This window comes from Vitis riparia, chromosome 7 (genome assembly GCF_004353265.1).
Source record: "Vitis riparia cultivar Riparia Gloire de Montpellier isolate 1030 chromosome 7, EGFV_Vit.rip_1.0, whole genome shotgun sequence".
NCBI lineage: Eukaryota > Viridiplantae > Streptophyta > Magnoliopsida > Vitales > Vitaceae > Vitis > Vitis riparia.
Window position 1 is genome coordinate 26533280 of NC_048437.1, and position 16517 is coordinate 26549796.

General features: G+C 30.8%; 2 protein-coding genes across 2 annotated transcripts; both read left to right on the top strand.

Moving 5' to 3' along the window:
• The first annotated feature begins 6763 nt into the window (after positions 1 to 6763).
• On the top strand, positions 6764 to 10948 carry LOC117918620 (GTP-binding protein SAR1A-like). The gene is made up of 3 exons (XM_034835402.1): positions 6764 to 7123; positions 7238 to 7369; positions 10281 to 10948. The coding sequence occupies exons 1-3, from the start codon at positions 6995 to 6997 to the stop codon at positions 10599 to 10601; spliced, it is 582 nt and encodes a 193-aa protein (XP_034691293.1). The 5' UTR covers positions 6764 to 6994; the 3' UTR covers positions 10602 to 10948.
• Positions 10949 to 11996: 1048 nt separating this feature from the next.
• Positions 11997 to 12494, top strand: LOC117918210. Its single transcript, XM_034834718.1, has one exon. The coding sequence runs from the start codon at positions 11997 to 11999 to the stop codon at positions 12492 to 12494; it is 498 nt and encodes a 165-aa protein (XP_034690609.1).
• Positions 12495 to 16517: the final 4023 nt, after the last annotated feature.

The window sequence follows — 16517 nt, forward strand, 5'->3', positions numbered from 1 at the left end:
ATAATAAACTTATATAACATATAAATAATATATAAAATTGTATAATTTATTAATTTAAGATATTTAATTTGTTGTTTTTTAAGATATTAATTTATTTGTATTATGACAAATTTATCTTTATTGAAATAATAGTATACTCTTAAGTCACAGTTGTCATATAAAGATTTTTTGACAAAATTAGTTAATGAAATTAATTAGAAAAAGTCTACTACAAAATGTAATTTTCAGTAGTTTAATCAAAGTCACAAAAAATATCTAATAAACATTAATATAGTGGATTATAAAAAATATATATAATCTCACATGCCTCCACAAATAGAGAACCTATGTGTAACTGGTACTCTCTTCCTTTTTGGACGCTCATCTCTAACTGTAGTAGGTACTGCATGTGACGCATGAAGAACATTTGTTTGTGATAGGGCTGGAGTTTGAAATAGAGGTGGTGGTGAAGGTAGCAATCTAGGTTGACGTAGGTCCCGCCTACCTCTTGGAGTGGCTGACATTAAATCTAGTTGAGTAGATGTGTCAATCTGCACTGATGGTGAGTTTGAAGAGGTAAGGGGTTGTACTGATGATGAGTCTGAAGAGGTAAGGGGTTGTGCTGATGGTGAGTCTGAAGAAGTAGAGGTCTAAACTGAAGATAAGTCTAAAGAAATAGGGGATTGTACTAATTGTAGATCTAAAGAGGTAAGGGGTTGCACTAATGGTAGGTTTGAATAAGTAGGGTGTTGCACTGATGGTACATCTGAAGAGATGGGTGACTGTACAAATTGTGAGGATAAAAAGGTAAGGGGTTGATAGTGTCGACATTTCAAGACCAATTGATAGTGCCTCTAGACACCAATGATATCATATATCATGTTCAACAATACCACAAAGGTCGTATGAATGGACACATCTATAGGCTCGGTCTCTACATTATTTCCAATATATCTCAAATTCGTTTCTGTCCTCAAAATTGTTCCATTCCAATAACATAGCACTTCAACTGTGGAATCAGTCATAATTGACTTCATATAGATAATAACAAATGGTTATTATATAAAAAATAATATTTATTCAAGTAAAAAATAATACTTTATGGTCAATGATTCATAAAAGACAAAAATAAATCAAATAAATATTGGAATGTAACAAAGCTTCATGTCTAAATACCAAGTTCAACTCAAATGAAAGTAATTTACAAGCAAATAAGTGTATAAGTAAATAGTAGGGTGATATTATGACTTAATATGATAATATCAATAAATATTTCAAAATGAAGAACTCATAGAGATGAAGAACTCATGATAGCAAATTAACATGTCATTTTATAGTAAAAAAATAAAATAAAATAGCATAGGGTTTAGGTTCAATTTCTTTTATTGATTTTTAAATAAAAAATCACGAGTATGCCTTAGATGACCTAAATAATAGCAATAAATTGTAGTATTGGTCATAATACTAAACATCAATATGGGCATTAGGACCATTGTCTGGGGTGGTGGCATATTCGAAATGGATAAGAATTATTTCATCATTCCCTAAATACTAGCTTCTACCTAATGGTTTCTCCATTGACGATTTGTACAAACATATGAAAAAAAATAATAATAAAATGCAACTAAGGAAGTTCCCTGAGTTCCAATAACATATATCACATCTAAAAAAACTAGTCAAGTAACTCTATTCTATAGTTCTTAAAAATTATTTTTAAGAACAAATTTATGTTTGAGAATTGAAATATGAAATACAATTTGCTCAACTTATTATTCATGAAATTACAACATACTTATATACATTACAAAAATTTATAAAATATTTTTAGAAAACTATCTAATGGTAATTCTCTTCTTTGGATGTTGAGAAAATGTTGAGCTTACTACTATGTCTATTATTGCATAACTTGATGTATTTTATTTTATTTTTTATGTCCAATAAAATGTTTTACACATGTTTGGGTTACAAACACGTTTAGTTTATTTTTCTAATTTGATAATTAGGATGAGATTAACTTTTAATATTTTATTGATAAAATGAAATTAATATTTTTATATTAAAAATTAAATTTTAAAATAAGTAGATGTTAAATATGTTATTTTAAAAAAATTGAGATTTTTTAAAGAACCTTGTAAAAAAAATAATTTTCAATATCTCATAAATAAAAACCATATCCTAAGGTTATTATATTGTTTTATATATGAAACATACAATTAAAAAATTTGTTACCATAATAGAATGAATAATACAATTTACTTTCATAAGTGGAGAATATCAAGTACATAACCTTCAAGCTGACCCAGTTAGTGTGGAATTGGATATGGTTAGCTAGTGGTAAAGCAAACCTCAAGTGATATGGACTCATCCTTCTACGAAGGATCTGTTCCTTTTATCTTATAGAAAGGATAATGTTGGGAAACATTTATTGGTTAGTTTCTCACAAACCCATACATGAAAAGATCCAATGAGCAAGAAGTGATGAATGACAATTTTTTTTTTTCTTACTCTTCTTACTATGTCTAGGGCCCATCATGTCTCCAAATTTTCATTACGATCTTAGTCCGGCTGCCGAATTAATTCGATACATATTAAATATTATTCATGTATTGTGTTGACTTGTCATAAAATTAAATAATATTATTTAAAAAAAAGATATTAAGTAAATTAGCAATTGAAAATATGAAAATAAAAATAAATAACAGTATATTTTATAAAGTTTATTTAAAAGTGAAGTATTTAAATATGATATATTTATAAAAATGACTCTACTACACCTTCAAATTTTAATTATTATATTCATTTATTCATTTAAATATCCAAATATATAAATATTTTATAAATTTAGTAATGATATTATCAAATTCACAAAATTTAAAAACTTAACATTAAGCCCCTGAAAAATCCGAAAGTGAGTTTAAGATAGTAAAAGATATTACAATTATATAGTTATTTTTATTTTTTAATAAGTAATAATAAGTCTTTGATGTTGATGACATAAATTATATTATAAGTAGTGTTAATTTAATAATAATTGACTTGAAAGACCTAAAACCCTTAAACAAACCCCTTCTTTTGCTACTCGACGACTCAACTGTAGCTTCAAGCTATCGAGCAATGTAATGAGCACCTTCAAGCTAAAAACCAATTAAGACCTAAAAATATTTTATTACCAATCAAAAAAGGGAAAAAATGAACTTATTCGTTGGAGAAATCAAGGTTGGACCATTTAAGTGCGCTGCAGATCCAGAACCAGATGCTACAAAATTGAGGCCTATTTTCCCATGCAGGTTACCTTATATGATGCTTAAGCTAACAAGGCTAAAGCTGAAACCTGCCCTTAAGACATTAACCATCACAATATACAACTGTAGGCCCTGTGTGAGACACCAAGCTCACATGTATGTCTTGAGTTAGGATGCGTTAGAAAGCAACTTTAAGGAAGGATATAAAATTCATTCTCCCAAAGTCCCAATAGAAAAGGGACAAAAAACAAACTAAAATAAATGACAAATATTAGAATAACGGATTTGTCTTTTTCCTCCAGAAAATTTCATTTTCCCTAGAAATTTCAACAAATGTCTACATCTTAAAGGGCTTCAATCTTTGGATGATAACAAACCATTTACACTAAAATAACCGTGAAAGACGTAAACAAAAGAGAAAACCAAAAGCAATAAGAAAAAATAAAATCTGAAAACCGAGATTCCGAGATGGGAAAAAAAAGAAAAGGAAAGTGCAAAAAACTTTACATAAAACACGCCAAAAAGAATATTGGGACCAACCTCAACCTTAATGCTTTGTAGCTCTAACAATGTCTCTCTCACAGTGGCCCACTAATGTGGCTAGGGTTTTGAAGAAAAAATTACACAGAGAACAGAGCATGAGATGGGAAGCTGGGAAAGTAAACAAAAATAGTATAAAAAATTGGGTTTTATAGTTATGTGGATTGATGGGGGCTATTTTGAACATTAGTTTTGGAATAAGCCCACTTTTAATATTAATTTTTTGAATAAGCCCATTTGGCCCAAAACTCCTAGATTTGGCTGGGGCTTTAGAATGAGAATTTGGGGGCAAAATGTAAAGAAATATCAATTTTAGCCCCTTTACCTAACTTATGTTAAAATTAGCCCTTTTATTGTCATATAAGAGTCATAGCATAATTTTTTTTTTTAAAAAAAAATTAAGTTAAAGCCTCAGTCAACCGAGACTTCATTTTTTAACTAAAGTCTCAATTGGCAATTGAGACTTCAATTTTTTTTTTTACTTTAAAATTTAATTAAAAATATTAAATTACAAATTATTATTGAAATTAAAAAAAATATATTTTAATAATAAAAATTTATATATTTAAACTTAAAGATCTAATATTACTTCAATAAAGATAAATTGATAAATATAATAACAAATGAATATTTTATTTATTAATAAATTAATAATCTTAAAATAATAAAGTTATATGAAATCTAAATAAAATATAAAATTATATAATTTATTAATTTAAGATATTTAACTTGTTGTATTTTTAATATATTGATTTATTTGTATTTTGACAAATTCATCTTTATTGAAATAATAATATATTCTTAAGTTTCCATATATAGATTTTTTAAAATTATTTTAAAGCATATATTTATAATTTAATGTAAAAAAAAAAGAAAAAAAAAACTATTATTTGTACACACAATATATACATTTTGAAATTAGTTAATGAAATTAATTAGAAAAAGTCTACTACTAAATGTAATTTTTAGTAGTTTCATCAAAGTCACAAAAAAAATACCCATTAAACATTTATATAATGGAAAAAAAAATGTTCCTCCCTGATATTACATGTGATATAACTTAAATTAATAAATTACATAATTTTATATTTTATTTATATGTCATATAATTTTATTATTATAAGATTATTAATTAATTGATAAATAATATTATATTTATCAAATTATCTTTATTGAAGTAATATTAGATCTTTAAGTTTAAATATATATAATTTTTATTATTAAAATATATTTTTTTAAATTTCAATAATAATTTAAAATTTAATATTTTTAATTAAATTTTAAAGTAAAAAAATAAAATAACTAAGGCTTAGTTAAAAAATAAAGTCTCAATTGGCAATAGAGACTTCAATTTAAAAATGAAGCCTCAATTGACAACTGAGGCTTCAACTTAAATTTTATTAAAAATAAATTATGACACGAGTAATTTGAACATGAGTTTTGTAAAAAGGCTAAAGCTGATATTTCTTTACATGAAAGGGCTATTTTGCTCCCAAAACTCTAAAATATGAGAGGAAAAGTAAACCAACATGAAATCCTCCTTTTGTAAGTTAGGGTCTCCCTAGTCAATAATATATATTCGTAAATAGATAAAAAAAATGAAAAAAATAAATTATTTGTTAATTTAATTATATACATAATTATAAATAACTCATCTCATGTTTTAAAAAAAAAAATCTCAAATCTACCTTTAAATCATTTATTTTTCATCCAAATTTGGTTTTTATTAAGGGTAGGATTGAAAAAACTTTGTTTGATTATCATTCTTATTTTTAAACCATTGATATAATCATATTGTATTCTTTCTATTTTTGGCTTATAAATTATTTTAGTTAGTGATTTAGTTTCCATTGAAAATCCAAGGTTATTATTTGTCTAACTGAAAAGTTATAAGTACATCTAAAAAAATTTAAATTATAGTAAATTAGATAATTAAAGAGAATAAAATGGATCAATATATATATTTTTTTCAACACTTGAGTCTCTCTTAAGCATTGTGTCATTTTATAGTATCATCTACCATTTTGTAACTTGCATACATAGAAAAAAAAACTATTTCTAAGGTAAAGCAATGTGTCAAATAAAATAGAGTCAAAACATGATAGTAAGGTATTTCTCCTAATATTTCAAAGAAGATTCAAATATTGAATATTGAGTTGTTGGAAAACCTATATTCCTTTAACAACATTAAGGAATATTAACCGGAGTAATTAAAGATTGTTGCGTCGTGAACATGGTTAAGTTGTAGGTATTTAATACTAAGGTGGAGTTTGTTTTTTGACTGAATAGAAAAAGCCAAAATATTTGGTTTTTTCTATTCAACTTAAAATAATCTGTTGACATTATCTAATATAACTAAAATGAACTTGTTATCAATACAACATGGTTAAGTCATAGGTATTTACTTTTTTGAATATTTTGGATATTCTTTTTGGCAATGAGAGATTCTATTTGTGTATTTCAATTTGTATATTATGTAAAAATGTTATTATAGTTATATAGTTAATTTATGATTAAGAACACATTTCCCCATTGTTTATGTGATATTTTATTTCGAATGGGACATAAGGTGATGTATTGGATACAAAAATACGTATGCAGACTACTTACCCCTATAGAAAAATATATGATGAAACTTAAACAATTATTAACATATGTTATAATATTTGAGAGCACACAAAGGTTAGAAACAATTAATTATTTATTCAAAGGTCTTAAGACAGTGAAAGTCCTAAAGAAAAATTCTTCATTGGACCGAGACCATCTTTGGGAGGATGTTTGTGGGCCCAAGGACCAAAGTTATCTCTCGTTTAATTTGGGCCAGGGCCCACATCCAAAGGAAAATGAAAAGTGAAATGGCCTCGACCCACTCTCTATGGCTTCTGCTGAGTGAGGTGCGGTGTTTATCCCAAAACGACGTCGTTTACTTCGGCCCTACTCGCAAAACAGAGCCAGCTCATATAATGTCGACAACAGAAAAAAAACAAAATTTTTACCCAATTCTTCTTTGCTGTTCTCTCTCTCTTCTTCCTTATCTCTCTCTAGGGTTTGTTTTTTTGCTGTTATCTCCATTTGCACCAACCGGAACACGGGAATCTCCGGCGGAGTCGTCGACTGTTCGAACTCTGGCGCTCTCTTCTCCGGCGATCTGGTTCTTTGTTTTACTGATTGTGATCAATTTGAGTTGATCTGTTGAACTTTGGAGTCCGATTCTCGTGAGAAACCAATCGGCCATGTTTATTCTCGACTGGTTCTATGGCGTTCTCGCCTCCCTCGGCTTGTGGCAGAAAGAGGCCAAGATCTTGTTTCTAGGTCTCGATAATGCCGGAAAAACGACGTTGCTTCACATGTTGAAGGATGAGGTGTGTTTTGATTCTCTACCGTTTTCCTTTTCTTTTCCCGGGGAAGCAAATGGAGTTTTGTTGTTTTATTGTTTTCTGTACCAATCTTGATTGTTCTTTGGACTGTTTTTACAGAGATTGGTTCAGCATCAGCCGACTCAGTATCCGACGTCGGAAGAATTGAGTATTGGGAAAATCAAGTTCAAGGCCTTCGATTTGGGAGGGCATCAGATTGCTCGCAGAGTCTGGAAGGATTACTATGCCAAAGTATGGAATTTCTCTGGTATCTGTTAGTCAGTTGGTTAATATTTCTTTATTCGTCTAGATTGTATGTTGATGTTATTGGTTATGATATAGAATATGGCTATATTAAGAACTGTGCCAATTTTTGTTAATCTTTTCCATTATTAATCTCTTCTAGAATCTGTGGGCAATTTTATTATTCGTGAAGTTTGTGAAGACCCTTCATATATAGGTTGATTGTGCACAATATTGATGCCGGCATTGAATAAACGGTGTATATGTAAGTTCGACCACTTTGAGGTGGCCATACCAATATATCTATTGTCTAGTGATTTTTAGTTTTTATCTTCTTCTTTTCTTTTTTTTCTTTTTTCTTTTGGTGGTTTTGCAGAACCTTACTTCAATCCTATTTATTTTCATTGTTCCATTGTTGCATTTTCCTTATCTCTGCTATGTTCTTTTTGAGCATTACATTTTATTTTTGGTTCCTAGGTACCATTCCTTCTTATTGGCTGTTTGCATTATATTGCTGCTAGAGGTCATGCCTCATTCTCTTGCAACCAAAGTTTCTTTGATAAGTTGATAAAAAAGCTGAAAGAAAGTGGGAGTTTGTTATTATTTTTAACTTCCACATTACAGTGCCTATTCAGACCCTTCATGACGAGAAACATACCATTGTAACCCTACCCTTTTCTGAGTTGTGTGAGCCTTGCCTACATTTGTTGTCAGAGGTGTTTGGATCAAATTGAGGATAATGACACCGTCTCCCAGTTACTATTGACGCCCTATTTATACTGTTGTTTCAGTGCCCTTGTGTTAGTTCTTGTACTATATCATTTATCACTGTATGATCGATCAGCCAACTGTTAAGTACTAACTATGACTGGCTTTTCGATCCCTTTTAACACTGTCTCCCACTTACTATTGACGCCCTCGTTGTTTCAGTGTCCTTGTGGTAGTCCTTGTACTATACCATATAGCACTGTTTGCTTGATCATTAAGTGGTAACTATGACTCGCTTTTCGATTCCTTTTAACACTGTCTCTCATTTACCATTGACGTCCTCTTTACAGTGTTGTTTCAGTGTCCTTGTGTTAGTCCCTGTACTATAGTCTATACCATATATCACTGTTTGCTTGATCAGTCAACTATTAAGTGGTAAGTATGACTGGCTTTTCGATTCCTTTTAACACTGTCTCCCACTTGCCATTGATGCCCTCCTTACACTGTTGTTTCGGTGTCCTTGTACCATACCATATATCACTGTTTGCTTGATCAGCCAACTGTTAAGTGGTAACTCGTCTGGCTTTTCTATTCCTTTTACTTGTGTGGTATTGGTATGTGTTTGCCACATTAAAATGTTTACTCTTGTTGTCCACTTCCATTTGTTGATGTTTTATTATTCATTCTTGCCCACAAGAACTATTCCTGTCTCTTCAAGCACTATGCCCATTGTCCCTTGGGGTCTTCTATTTTAGTTGCCAAATGTATTAAGCATCATTTTTTAGGGCTACTTCTGGTTCTACGTGGCGTATTACGAAGAAAGCAATTGCCTTTTGAGTTTCTTTATTCTTTGTCATCTAGCTTGCTGTTCTTGCCACTAATTTGCTTGCTTGATCATTTGGGCCCAGGTCCTTGTCCCTGGCACCTTTTTTGCTTGCTCTGTTTATGGTTTCAATTGATAAACAAAAGAAACCTTCATTTCCCATAACTTTAGTGCCATCATCTATCATGTGTCACTGCATCCCTCTGGCCACAGCCTGGAGACCATTGATGTAAAATTCAAGAATTGCTCTTTCTCGAGTATACTCAGAATCTCCACTATGAGGGGCAGTAAAGTCATTTGCATATTTATGCTTAAATCCCATATTTTTTATGCTCGGTTTGGGAATACTTTTATAATTTTTGCTCTAACTAAAAGTTGAAGTTGAAGCTGCAGCTATAATTTTCGAAGGATAATATTGGTACCTAAGAGGTTTAATTATATATATAAAAAAAATAGTTTCAGGCATGCGTCAAACAATGCTTCTATAAGAAATAACATTTTCTTGACTTCAATAGTAAACATTTAAAAAAAAAAAAAAAACTCTTTTAATAGGTACAAAAGCTCTTGTTAAGTTTAAAAATGAGCTGCGAGGCCAATCCAAATATGACATTTCTTTCTTTGTTATGAAATGTTCTACTTTCCTAGGATATTGCTCTCCCATCTTAACTCTTTTTGAAGGTGTATGTTAATTCATAGATAAATGGGAATTAGCACTTGATTTCGTTGATACCATCCAATTGTCTTTGCTTAATGGATACAAAAACACCTGATGCGATGGCTCTTCCTTTTCTGTTAGCATGCCCCTTACACTACCATGTGGTGGTGATGGCAGGAAGGTAGAAACCTAGCCCATTACCTGTCTACCTTGGATTAAACAGCATAGAAGCACTAAGATGGTTGAGTTGCTAAATTATGAAGGGAGGAATTAAATGTGAAAGTATCTGATCATGTGGTAAAATAAAAGAGTTGACATAGCTGATTGGGATGGGGAGATGATCTTTGATAGCACATGCCAAGAGTGGTCTGCTTCCAAGACCAGGGTTTTCAAGGGAATGCTGGAAGAGAGACATTGAAATAGCACTAGTGACAATGGAATTGAAGGATAGGTCCCACTCAAAAATTTTACTGAGATTGAGTTCATATTTCTATGACCTGTCCAGTTTCTTTTGTCACTGCTAGTGCAAATTCTGGGTCGTGCCTTCATTGTTTTCATTTTCTGTAGATGATAAAATGAAACATTCTACTGAAATGACAGTCAGATCACTTAATATCTGATATGGTTACATGTGCTTTCATCATGGAATTTTACATGTGTTTCGCCTGATATTGCTAAATTAACACTGCTCTGGCACTTCGGAAGTGATATATTTGTGATTTGCACTGTTACAGGTGGATGCTGTCGTGTACCTGGTGGATGCCTATGATAAGGAGAGGTTTGCAGAATCCAAGAAAGAATTGGATGCACTGCTCTCTGATGAGGCCTTGGCCAATGTCCCATTCCTTGTGTTGGGAAACAAGATTGACATACCATATGCTGCATCTGAGGATGAATTACGCTATCACCTTGGTCTGACCAACTTCACCACTGGGAAGGGGAAGGTGAACCTTGCAGACTCAAATGTCCGCCCCCTTGAGGTATTTATGTGCAGCATTGTACGCAAAATGGGCTATGGTGATGGGTTCAAGTGGCTCTCTCAATATATCAAGTAGGGTAACGTTCAGAAAGATGTATTACAGCAAACCTGCCCCTTGCTCAAGAAAAAAAGGAAGGAAAGGAAAAATATCATAATTATTCCTCAGGACGATCATTCTCAAGGTGGGACATTTGAATTGAATAGTATTTGCTTTGGATCTGTGTGAAAGCGGGTGTTTAATCGTCACTGCTCTGTAAAATGTACCTGTATGAGCAAATCTCCCTCTGGTATTGTAGTTTTTTATTTGATCTTACCATTTGTTTCTTAAAAGCATAGAAAAGTGTGGTTTTTTTTTTATCACTAGCAGTGTCTGGAATCATGGTTAATGTTAGTTGATTGTTCCTAAGTACCGAGGATTTGCCCGGTCCCCTACTTATCTGTATTCTAGCTTGTACAAGAAAGATGCCGATATCTCTTATTCATGTCACAGCCGGTGTTATCATTGAAATGCAGCATTTGACGGGGTCTACCTGAAAGGCAAAAAAAAGAAAAGAAAAAAGAAGGAAAAGATCAAGTGGCCCATGGGGTAAGCTGTGCTGCATTTCTTTTGCCTAGTTGGTTGAGGTTCTAAATGCTTGTCTTGTAGTTCCCAGTATTGACACCTTGCCCACAATGTAAAAAGATAAAAAAAAGTGTGTATAGACATAAGAGTTTGTCATCCTTTACGGTTTATTTATTTATTTTTGGAAGTCCAAAAATGAGGGATTCGAGAGACATGGCGAGCCATCATCCCACATGTTCCTAACTCCCACCAAAGTCCCCAGGCACCTTCAATGCAAAATCAGAGCACATTGTAAATGAACTTGGATTCTCCATTATCTATCTAATCAAACCTCAGATCGGATTGCCCACAACTCTCTGAGGGGGAATGTATTCTGATTTTTGTTCTCTTGATAACAGACCACACAAGATTTCACAAAATATTGGTTTGTCAAACAGTATTTTGACTTTGAATGAAGTCACAAAAAGATCTAGTCTCCAGAATCAAACAGAGCCACAATTAAACCCAACATTCCCACGAGCAGCCCATAGTGATGACCACCTCAAAGCCCACTAATCACCAGGAAAGCAGAACATTCTCACATTGTCTCCCGGCCCCGCAATGTCACTCTCAGCCACAGCGTCACGACTACGTCCAGAGCTTCAAAGGCACCCACCACCCTAGCACTCTTCCGCGTTTTTGACACTATCTTTCCTTCTCTCACACACACATACTCCACGTACCTTGTCAGCACCTCCCACTACTCTTCTACTTTTACTTTGACTCACCTCCCTATATAATAACCCTATATTCACACCACAACCCTCAATCCATCTGTTTCTTAGCCAAAAACTCTGATATCTGAGAAGTAGTTTCAACTAGAGACTCTCCAATATTCAAGACAGGGGTAGAAGAGATCGTTTGCGAGATATGGGAAACTACATGACTTGCCATTCTTTTCAATCGTCTACTCCCAAAACGGCGAAGCTTTTTGATGCTCATGGGAACCTCCGGCGAGTTAAGGTCCCGGTGACGGCGGCCGAGCTCATGCTGGAAGAACCCGGGTACGTAGTGTCTAGGGTGGATGACCTCCGGCGCACTCGCCGGATTCCGGCCATGCGGGCCGACGACGTGTTGTTAGAGGGAAAAGCTTACTTGATGATGCCGGTGAGTAGGGTGCACTGTGTGGTCTCGGAAGTGGAGATGGCACTAATAGCCGCTGCATCGAAGAAGAGGTCGAAAAAGCGAGGTGGGTCTAGGGTTTTGCCTGCTGGAAACGAAGGAACGACTGAGAATTTGGAGGTTCAGAGTAGGGTTTTGGGTAGTGATGGTGGTGGTGATGGTGATGTGGGTTTCTTTGGTCGTCATCGGTTGGGGAATTTCAGACAGTGGAGTCCAGTTTTGGAGACCATTTCTGAAGGAAGTTAAGAGAGTAGCACCCGACGAACGTTTTTCCCTTTTTCTTTTCCTGGTTTTGTTTTTCTCCGCCAGGGATTTTCCGGGAATCTGATGTTTTCAGTGAGAAGTGAAATACCAAAGTCCAGTTTGTAATCTTGTGGGTAGTGAAATTAGTACGGAAGCTGTTCATACAATTTCTCCATGGTTTTTTCATTAATCAATAATTAGTTTTGGTTGATGATGGAGTGGAGGTGGATTTGTTCTAATGGGATTCATAGTGTTTCAGGGCATATTTGATTAGTCCTACATAACATAATATATAATATAAGATTGGATAAGAAAGAAGATATCATATTTTATTACATGTTATTGGATAATTTATTTCATTATTTATTTTATTTTATATTCAATCTAAATAAGATAAGATCAAATAATTTGTTTTTACCGGATATTTTATTTTTCATACTACTTATTTTACAAAATAAAAAAAAATTATAAAATTAAATTTGTGGTTAAAAAAAAGAACTAAAAAATATTTATAAAATATATTGCAAAATAATATTAATATATATATTATTTAATATATAAAAATAATTTATATACATTGAATAAGAAGTTTAAATATTTTAATCATGAATATTGTTAAAGATACAAAAGATTTTGACTTTTCTAAATAGAAAATATTGGAATGTAAACATGTATTAGTAATACATATTTTATATTATTTTTTTATTTATTTTAATAAGATATGATATCTTTTAAGTGTTACCTAAATATGATATTTTAAGACAATATATGATGTCATAGGATATATATCGTGTGATCATATTTTATGTTACCAAATTAAATATAACTTTAATTATTTTGACATTTTTACATTTAAACATCAAGTGGTGTGCAATAAAAATTAGAATTTAATTGTTTAATGTAATGATTTTAATACGAATTTTGTTGAAATTATTTATTTAAAACTTATTATTTCAAGTTTGTTAATATTAAGTAATAAACTAAATGATTGTTTGGTAAAATTTAATACTTATTAATTAATAACTTAAGTTGACTTTAAGTTAAATTATACTTAATTTTTCAATTTAAAATCTATTACTTAATTATTACTTTAACTATTAAGGTTGTTTGATAAAATTAACTTAAAATTTATTTTAAATTATCAAATTGACACATTTATTCTCATAAATTATAATTAAAATAGATGAGGTTGAGTAACAACGAAAATCATGAAGTAACAATAGAGATCGTGAAGGTAATTAGAGCGAATGATGATAAAAATGTAAAATAAATATGTGGATTTAAGAATAAGTTAATTATTTTTATTTATTATTTAACATTATTTTAGACTTTAGGTTATATTATTAAGAGAGTGTTTGTTTTTTAACTTTTTGTTGAAAGTACTTTGTTTTCAGATTTTAAGTTGTTTGTTTTTCTAGTGTTCCATAACTTATTATAAATTTTTTACTAAATAGAAAAAAAAAAACAAAATATTTGGTTTTTTCTAAATGAAAAAAACATGTCAATTTTTTTACTTTTTAATACTTAATAAAAATAAACAATCTGATATTTTGACATTATTAAACATTAAAGTTCTATTTAGAATTAAGTAAAAAAACAAATACCACCTAAGTCATTTTATTAAAAATACTTAATTTAATTAATGACTTAAATTAAGTTATTAAGTGACGTAAGTTATTAAGTTGGTTTATCAAACACTCAAGGAAAAAAATGTTAATATCTATAGTAAAAAATGAACAAAAAGTTGAGTTAACTTGGATTTAAAAAATTAATTTCTTTTAATTTATTACTTTATACTAAATTTAACTTTAATATTATTAAATTACTATATTAAAAATAAAATTAAATAATTTAATAATCAAATTATGTTATTAAATTGATATACCAATTGTAAGATAAGAAATTGGGTAATGACTAGACCATCAATTGGAATCCAAATCTTTTCCCAACAAAGATATAATATCCAGGAAAAATACCTTGGGCATGGAAAATGGTCACCCAATAATATGAAATTTGAATAAGTCCATAGACTCTTCAAGTCTATAATTAGAACTTCCTAGTCAGTTGTCACCCATACCAATGAAATTTCTTGAGTCAACATTAATCTCTCTAACTTTTTTACTACCTTCATTACCTATTTTGCCCCTTGACCATCTACTTAGTCCTCTTTACTTTGACCATGTGTTTCTCTGACTCGCCCCTCTACTTATTCAAGTTTTTAATTTTTTATTTCTTTGGATCCTTCCTTGAAACCTTCTAAAATTTCCCTTGTACTTGGCCTCAAAACATTACAGGGTCCAAGAGAAGTTTGTGGGAAAGGGCATTTTAAGAAGGATAATTTTATTTAATTTATAAAAATATTTTAAATTTTATTTAATTATTTAATTAATTTACAAACTCATTAAACAAAGTTACCCAAATATATGTATGAGTAGTCATCAAACTCAAAGGAATTCTTGCCTTAAATAAAGTCATTAGCTTTAGCATAACTTTGTTTCTAACTAATTAAAGAACATTTTGGCTTTAATCCAATATTTGATTCTTCAAAATTTTGAAAGAAAATACAAGAGGAAGAAAATAATTAGAAAAATATAACTAAGGACGATAATTTTTTTATATTTAATTTTCTTATAAAACATCAAATATAATTAAAATTAACTAAAAATTCATATATTTATTAAATTAGATAATATTTATATAGAATACTGAGAAGTAACATACAAAAATAATTTTTTCATTTTGAATTAATTTTTTATTTTCCTTAATATTTTTTTATTTTTCTTTTTTCGTCAAATATTCCAAGAACCCAATATAACCCAAAAATAAATAAAGAAAAAAATTTAAAATTAATAAATTATTTTTTTATCATTCTTCAAACTCATTCCACTTATTTTTCCTTCTTTTAAAGATTAAATGATTTAAAAATATAATAATTCTAACTCATTTTTGTTACATTTGATTTTACTTCATATTTTTTCTATATATATATATATTTATTTTAAAAAGAAAAAAGAAAAAAAAAAAGTGCAACAAATGAACCCACATTTAAGTGTGCCGGCAATCCCACAAAACCCAACCCAACAAAGCACTGTTAGGTGAAGCTGTGAAGGTAGAAGGCCAGTATGAATGGATGAATAAGCATCTACACCTTGGTTTGCCAGTTTGGGACAATAGCCATGGGCCAAGAGGCCCACAAGAAGTGAAAATGGGCCTAGTATGGTCACCAATTAACGGCCCAGGTCCATTTAGGCAGACCATCCACTGGGTACAGACTTATAGGTTGGATATGCAACTTTGCAACTAATTCAACTGGAATCAAGGCCGTATCCACAACACTTACAGTTGAACCGTTTCTTGACCTAATCTATATTCTTGTCCTAAAACTGCCGTCCCCCTACGTTATACTATCATTATTATTATTTTAAGATTAAAAGGCAGTTGTGGTATCATAGTTTGGTCAACATTACCCATAATTATTTTTGTTGATGCAAGAATTAGTCAAAGTGTAAACCCTCAATTTATTAATTTTCTAGGCACATAATAAGTATTTATATCATAAATTTTGCTTCTTTTTTATTTTATTTTATTTTAAATTTTTTAAGATTAAAACTTGATTAAATTAATCCTATGGTTAGGACAAGGCCAAATGTAAAAAATAAATGTCTATTATAGTTGAAGAATGGTTCCATATAAGAGGGTTTGATGGAGATTTTGTCATAAACCCATTTGGTTAGAAAGCTTCAAAAGGTCAAAAAGAGTAGGAGCAAACAAAAAATTGAATCCAACAACCCCATCTCATATGAATTGGTATAACCAAGTCCACCATTATACCTATCACAAGATGGAGCGGTTTAACAAACGCCTCCCACATACAACACCACCTTAATAAAAATTTAACACAACCCCATTGCTTTTACTCGACTCACATTCTCTTGCCGTTCCGCCATTTCTATATTTCCCTTTCCTCCTCTATTTACCTTGTGATAATCTCGAGTTTGTTCCTTTTTTTTTTTAATCAGCAAGCAA